Genomic DNA, 8160 nt, shown 5'->3' with positions numbered 1-8160 from the left:
ACACAAAATGAAACACGCTTTTTCATCAGATTGACCAGTTGTTATGTTGAAATGACTAAAACTTCCAATAGCTATTTTTTTTTGCTACTTGGGGACAGCAGAACCAAGCTGTGTGTGTTACTGAGATATCATCAACAGATGCTTATTTACACACCCAGAGGAACACTATCGTTCATTTGGAGTTGCGTTTCTGGCCACCTGGCAAATGTAAGTCCAATATTCACTCTCCTTTTAGCTCCATTTGTGATCTCTACCAACTTCTTATGAAAATATCTGGCTCTTTTGCTTCTAAATCCTCCACTGTGTTCACCAACTAGTCACTAACTTTGTCCGTCTGGTCTGTGGTGCTGGGCAGTTTGTGCACAATGGGTGTTTAGACCTTTTTTACAGAAAAAAGTAAACCAAAACAGGCTAAAAAGCTACATAGAGCTAATGGAAACTGCTGAGGAAAATTATCCGTGGGTTCATCACTTCCAGCGACACCTTTTACATACAAGTAGTCATGGGATCCATTGTTAATAGAGCTTTGATTGAGCTCAAGAATCAGGACTGACCTGAGCCCAAAAACATTCCTTGAGCCTGAACCAAACCTGAACCATGGAAGCAGTTTTGGGACCGAGCTCGACCTGGGCTACATTGTGCATATACTATAGTGCAAATAATTATCAAAACTAAGAAATTACAAATGAACTCATTAATTACAGTTGCATGCATTAATAATAAAATATTAAATATATATATTTTTTAAATTTAATTCTGTGTGAGCCCCACCCACGGCAACAGTTTGGGGTCCCATCGGGCTCGGGCAGAGAATCAAAGCTCTAAATTGTTAATATAACAAATTTGATTACAGTAGCTTTAAAATATTTTGTAACTATACAAGACTGGTTTCAATGCATAAGACACATCACTAATATCCGTAATTCTAAAATAGTTCAAGTTCATTCTAAAACAGTATAAATGAACCTACATAAGTGACTGTCAGTGTTGACAAATGATGTGTGTTTTTTATCCTTGAATCACATGTCCAAAGCAACAACTGAGGATATTGAGTTTAGAAAAAGTGCTCTTAATGTAAATAATAATTCTTGCTCCTCTAGTGAGTCATATACATTTATTTACTCACGGTGTACTAGCATTACATCTTTACTTAGGTGTCAACTGGTCATTAAAAGAATTATGTATATAAACGTACACACAGCTTCAGATACACATGCTGCGCATACAGCTGTGTGCAGCGATTGATCAAACGTGTTAAGCATTCAAACTATTAAAGCATCTTTCTGCACCTTTTGTTGTAAATCTCACTCATGGAGCAATAGTAAATTAAGGTTTACAACAGAGCAGGTTAAACCTACTGTGCTACAGCACAGAAAACATACAATATTTATGTCTGAACAGCATCATAAAAATCTCTATATCATGAGTTCAACTACTAGCATTCCCTGTAAGCAATGCACCCCAATTCCTTCTCGGTGATAAAGCAAGTTCAAAAAGGTAACAGACTCTCCCAATTTCATTCTCCTGCTTTTCCTTGCCGTTCCACTTTGCGATTGTTTAGATCAATTTTGCAGTGGATAATTTCTGCTGCGCTGCTCACTACCCTGGCATGAAATTGGCAGTGAGGTTGCCTTCAGTTTGCAGGAGAGAGGGAGAGGAGGAGAAGAGATGAATGAAAGAGAGGGAGAGTGAGTGAGAGAGGTAAAAAGAGAGAAGCACACAGAAGAGCTAGGGAGCCCCACAGGCAGTGTGCTGTTTTTAAACCAGGAATAATCAGCTGCATCACAGAAATACAAAAAGAGAGGGTCAAAAGGAACAAGGTAGAGTAGAGTCAAAGGCCTGAGGCACTCTTCACACACAAATACATCTGTTACTGGTGATTCAAAGATGTCACACCCCAGGATAACAGCACTGTCAAAAAGCATGTACATCACAGACTGAGAACTGGAACTACTTACTATGGCAACTGCACTTTACTGTTCACTGCACACCAGTATAGTGCACACACCGCCTCACTATGGCAACTCAGGAGGTAAACACACTTGTGACAGTGACTTTTTTTCATCAGGTGAACATAGGTGTTTATTTAACACTGTATTTGAGGCTGCACCTAAGTGGAGGGAAAAGTGAGGTGGGGGTGCAGTAATAATCAAGCAAAGCAGTGCAATTTTCTTGTCAAGAATTAAAGGGAATTTGTGCAGCCATATCCCACCAATGAGATCTAAAAGTGTGAGAAAATTGTACTTATATTCAAGTGAAGTAATATAACCAGCCTTTTTTGAGGCAAAGTTGGCCAGTTGAACTTATTTGAGTCTACATTATATTCAGCCATGGGGATTCTGGTTTTCTATTGAGAGAAGCTTTTGTGGCAGATCCAGACCACGTTGCTCCATCCATCACAAAATTGCTTGAATGCTGTGGCATAGACTCGCCCCTTTCAAAATAATAAAGTGAAGTCATTTTATTGGTCATGACTAATGTCAGCACCTGTGAATAAATGTCTTTTTCCAAATGCCCCCCCTGCTTCCAACTGTGCCATAAAACTATGCCCTGCACACCTGCACTGTGTGCCATTACCCCTTGTGCCATATGCCATGGAGTCAGATAAAAATAGAAAATAGAACCCAGTGTCTCCTTTAATGAAGCAGGACATTAAAGACTAAAGACTAGGGTAAAAGTGCATTGAGGTTGTAAGTCTAGAACTAACAGGAACTCTTTAGCTGCACATAAAGTCTGGGAATATTTTTGCTGAACCAGTTTGTTTTTCGTACGTTAGAATGTAACCCACCATATTTATCAAACAGCCACAGCATATGTATTACCCTCTGTGTTTGTGCTTAATGTTGCATTACTTCTACCCCACAACGCTGGTTCTCCACTTGCTCTGTCTGCATGTTGGCAAAATGGCCTCTCACAGGCTGCATCACACTACATTACACAGCGCTGCAGCAGACTGTGAGTCAGTCATTTAGGCTGTTTGGCCAGACAGCCTAACCTAAATTTATATTTTTGATTTAAGACGCCAGGCTTTTGATTGAAGGGGCTGGACTCTTCTCACAAAACAAAGTATGGTGCAGCGATGTCAACCAGGGACACACAAGGGAAAAAGAAACAGTAAAATCAGTGGTTACGCTCCATATGTGGTAGTGGGGCTGAGATCGGTGTCAAGCTAAAAAAAACAACCTTGATCCTACATGTCCCATAATGCAACTTAAAAGCAGCATGCATTAGACCTCCCCTGACATCATCATGGTTATTTTTTTTAAACATTAGAAATCTCTCTGGAGAGCTACAGAAGACATTACAAACCGGTTTTCACAGGCTGGATTGTACTTCATGATGTGTAAATTGAACTTAATGCTGCAATCAAATAACTATGTTACACTGCTGCCATTATCAGTCACTCAGAATAGAAAATAATTTGATTTCATTTACTGAGTCACTGTTATAATTATCTAATTTATCATTTTCCCTTTTACTTAATGGAAGAGAAAACTCTGTTTTAGATGCAATCTTAAATGTGTATTAGAGCCATCTAACACACTGTAGCAAATATTTTACCAAAGAAATGCTAATAAGGTCATCAGTTATCCACACTTGCAGGAATCCCAACCCAATAATGTATAGTCTGCTATTGTCACCACATTTTAAGCAGTATTGGAGGAATTTCTGATACACTATAATCTTTATTATGTGTTTTTTCAAGATTCACACACTTGAAACAAGTTTATTTGTATATGAAACAGGTTTATTATATTAAAAAAATGTTCTTCTTCTGGTGCTAAAGCACTTTTTGGTGACGATACTCGTTTGCTTAACTAAAATCAAATTCTGTATGAAGAACTTTACCTGAGGATTTGTACTGTGTTCTCTGAATACATCTTCCAACACTGCAAGAAACTGAGGATACCCGCGCAAATAACCTCCACACAGAAAGGCTCCAGTTAATGCTAACCCTTCAGTCTCTGTGAACTACTCCAGAAACACAACTGAAGCTAATATCTACAAAATATTAGAGATAAGGCCTGAGCAAAAAGCAAATTACATCATTCAAATAAAAAGTGAGGACAAGTTGCTAAAAATACAATCACGATTAGTAACCACTGGGAGAATCAAATAGAAAAATACATAAATGGCATGACCATGAACTTTACAGTGATCCATTATTACACAAGGCTATGGCAATCGACAGACACTGCAGAGCTATTATCTGAATCCCTTTATTCTCTATGGTTATAAAACAGGGGGAAATGTTTCCTAATAAGCCACGCATTATCTATGAGCACCATAAAGCAGACATTAAAACATTTTCTTCTAAAGCAGAATAAGCTCTCAAGGTCAACTTTTAGTAAACTCATTTATATGCCATTTAGGTTGAGCTTAATAAATCCTATCTTTCATGTGTGCTTTCATCGCAAGATGTTGGAATGATTGCACTGAATGTCATCCAACGCATGGCGTTTGAATCACAGAAAATCTCTGAAAATGCTCAGCACTTGCAGAGAAAAAAACAAAACAACAACTTGGCAAGAGCAGAGAATGCACACTGTTGAATCTTTATTAGCTTTAACAGGCAACTGCTCTGAACATATAAGGGTGTCTTTGTGAAATCCTGCTGAAGCTCTCAAATCTCTCTCTGCTGCAACACACCCTGGGCACATCTCTGCTAATTTTTTTGCCTCTTAGCAAGCTGTTTTGTTGCCGGATGTGATTATTGAACGTTAAAATTTGAGGCAGCCGGAAAACCAGATAAAGAGTAGAGAAAAATCCCTATTTGAAAATGGATATGGAGACTAAGAACCATAGCTTAACCGTCATTTGTAATCAACTTGTTTGAAACCATTTGCTCTCATCTCTTTCTTTGAGTCCCTGTGGTATTTTTCCGCACTCTGAGTCTCATCACCCTGCTGAATAAAAAAGCTTCAGAAGAAGCTTCTCTCATCCCATCCAACAAACAAGTTTAAAAAAAAGCAGGGGGGGGTCTTTTTAGCATTTTCAATGTGGACGTTCCTGATTTTTCATGTCTTTGAGCACATCTGAACACTGTTTACCATCTCCAGGCACCCAATGCTATCAGATCGATTCAAATGAGATTTTCCACACTATTTGACAATGTGTGCTGGTGGTTTACTTTGGCGGCCGTCTCGCAACTCTCAGCCTGGTGGCGAGGCTAATCTCACTCAGGTTGCAGCTCAAATGTCTCGACGGGACTCCAGCAAGGGTGGGGGGGGTTCGTCTGTCTACGGTTCAAAGACGGACCCTGATTAATATTCTTGAGGCAAAAGCAGAGGCATGAGACACACACAGAGATTTGCGCCCGAACTCCACTTGGCGATTTAATCTCACTCAGTCAGCTAAATGTCCGACATCCACAAGTGTTGCTACGTTCAAACGGACTATTAAATCTTAGAAAAAGCAGAGCATAACACACACAAGACAAACAAGAAAGAGGAAGAGAAAGAAGAGAAAAATGGGGAGAAACAGAACACTCCCCAGTGTCGCAAGTTTCTGACGTACGACCGGCCACCCACACCGCCCTCCACCTCCTGGAATTTACTTTCACCCTACTCATTCTCGAACATAACGTGTAATTAATAAAAAAAACCCAAAGAAGGCAGAGGAAGTAGAGGGATTGGATTAGGGTCAGGATGAGCAGCGGTCTCAGTGAAGCTAAACTGATGAGCTGCAGATCCAAAGACAGCAGAGATACAATCCCCTTTCCACTGACCCCTGCACCCCACAGCCTGCAGCCACACAAATCCATGTGCACACAGGGAGTGTTATCTTCCTGTGTGCACATGGATTTGTGTGTGTGTGTGTTTGTGTGTGTGTGTGTGTGTGTGTGTTGGCACTGCACATGTGCGAACCTGTGTGTGTAGACTTGGTTTATCCCACAAAAAGTGAAGGCCCTTTGTTTTGGAATATGTTAAGCTACCTAGCATGTTGCTATCACCGGTAACACGTGGGCCAAGCCATTGACTGTTTATAGAGATGAACGTCATGACAGCTCCCCAAAAGTGAAGCCAAAAGATCTTGCTCGCCCCCTGGTGGCTGGCTGCAGTATAGGTCATAAACTCCGCCCCCTCCATATTAGCAGGTAACACGTAAATTTCCAAAAGATGGTTTCTGGCATTTTAGATAGATACAGTATATGTTGTTGAAGTTTTTCTGAAGTTAAATAAAATAAAAATAATTTAATACTATAAAAAGGGTGTTTCAAGTCACGATTGATAGCTGAGCACTGCTTGCGATTGAGTCGGCTGTGTGTATGGGCGGGACCTCGATAGTCTGGCTCTAAACCCCGAATATTTTGGCTTCTTTTTTGTATGTTTTTTGACATATATATATCTTTATATAGCTACCGAACACTCGCCTTGTACTCGCCTTAGCAAGCAACAAACCATACACTTTTGTCTAAAACATCACCAGCTAGCAGCAATGACTAATAACAAGAGCTAACAAAATGTTCAGCCTGCTACCACCAACAGCTAAGTAAATAATTAACACCAGCAAATGACAATATCAGCTAACAACGTTTTCAGCCAGCTAATAACTGAAGAACAGGTAACAACTATGGCTAACAACAACAAAGATGGTCTGGTTTTGGTTATGATTCATCTTATTTGTATGTCAAAATTTGAAATCTTGTTTCAGTTTTCATAGCAGATTAAAAAAATATGACAGCTCCTTTTGTACAAACGTCATGTGACCTCATTCTGGGGTTTATGTGTGCATTGGTGCACCTTTTGTATCATCAGAGATGTGGAGTGTGTCGGGTGTGTCGAGGTGTGTACGTACTGTATGGGTCTGTGTGTCTGTTTGTGCGTGTGAAAGGCCCTGATGTAATATGCAACAAACACCACGCATGAAAGATAAATACAGCATGAAAGATAAATGCGTAGTAATAACTCATTGTTTCATGCTGCAGGAGACCAGCAGTGTGAGGCTTCCTCCTCCTCGCTGTTCCTTCAGTGTGTCACTCAGTTGGGTTTCAGATTAAGTTTTAAGCTGATCTAGTTAAGATTTCCACTGTGGCATCTGGAACTCCTGTCAAAGCTGCCTGAGCACAGCAAGTCCAGCATGCAGTGGGGATGACTGACACCCAGCACCATGTCTCATTCTCCTCAGAGACTCTGAATAGTCAATAATTCATCAGGAAGGTATACTCTCTACGAGTGCAAGGTACAGCATGGAGTGGAAACTCTCTCTCGTCCCACCCTCAGTTTATCATTTCTCTCTCAATCTAGAATTCCTTCCCCCTCCCATTTCTTGTCCTGTCTCTCTCTCTTTACCTCCCTCCCTCCCTCTCTCTATATTGCACCACTTCAATAATTCAAAGTGATATATAAAAGTCAATGAAATTTGCCATACCTCGGGTCATTACGATGCCTGCCAGGGATTTGTGTCGAGCGTGCGCAGGACTGCAGCCGCCCACCAGCGACCGGTACTTCTCCCTCACCAAGTGGAATATTGAATCGGCAAAGTCCTGAAAAACACAATCGCGCCCTTAATTTCTACTAAACACAATCTATGGAGACTGACTTCACAGGTTTCATTTCGCTGTATAATATTCCACGTCCCTAATCTGTTCAGGTAATACAATGAGCTTTTGGAAGATTGGCCCGAAGGTTAACTTACCTGTTTAGCTATAAGTACATGCAAAAATCAGTCAAACATTCTCTGTACATCATTATAGTGAGTTTCCAACACTTCCATACAACACGTTGAGTATGACCAACAGAAAGAAAAGGTTTTAGTCATGACAGCTTGTTTTACATGCCAGGTAAACAAAAACAAACAAAACATACTAATACGTTATTATGGCTTATATAGCCGAGATTACACTAGGAACTAATCATGTTCTCCTCTACTGCGGAGTGATTTCAGTCGGCACACAGTCCGCCTTCGGGAAACACTTTTTACTTACAGCCCTGCTATTCACCCAGCACAAAACTGCCAGTATCTTACCATCACTCGACATAGTGTAAACTAACAGGGGGGACACAAACAATGGATTTAGTGTGAACGTTCTCATCACTTCCAGACATGTATTAACACATATATATATACGCATAACAGTCTAGTTGGAACAATAATGTGTGTCTCATATGTTCTTTCCACAAAAAAGGTATAATTTCCACATTCAAATCCTTAGAAAAG

General features: G+C 40.3%; 1 protein-coding gene across 1 annotated transcript in view; it reads right to left on the bottom strand.

Annotated features, from left to right (window-relative positions):
- Window positions 1–8160, bottom strand: part of adarb2 (adenosine deaminase RNA specific B2 (inactive)) — a gene marked incomplete in the record, with an annotated part of 170743 nt that overhangs the window by 22357 nt on the left and 140226 nt on the right. Inside the window, 1 exon segment of the mRNA XM_035682212.1 lies at window positions 7372–7486. Coding sequence (XP_035538105.1) covers window positions 7372–7486 — 115 coding nt within the window.

Source organism: Morone saxatilis, unplaced genomic scaffold, assembly GCF_004916995.1.
Source record: "Morone saxatilis isolate NCDOM2014 unplaced genomic scaffold, NCSU_SB_2.0 Contig0, whole genome shotgun sequence".
NCBI lineage: Eukaryota > Metazoa > Chordata > Actinopteri > Moronidae > Morone > Morone saxatilis.
The sequence above is the reverse complement of the archived record's forward strand: the minus strand, read 5'-3'. Positions and strand labels throughout refer to the sequence as shown.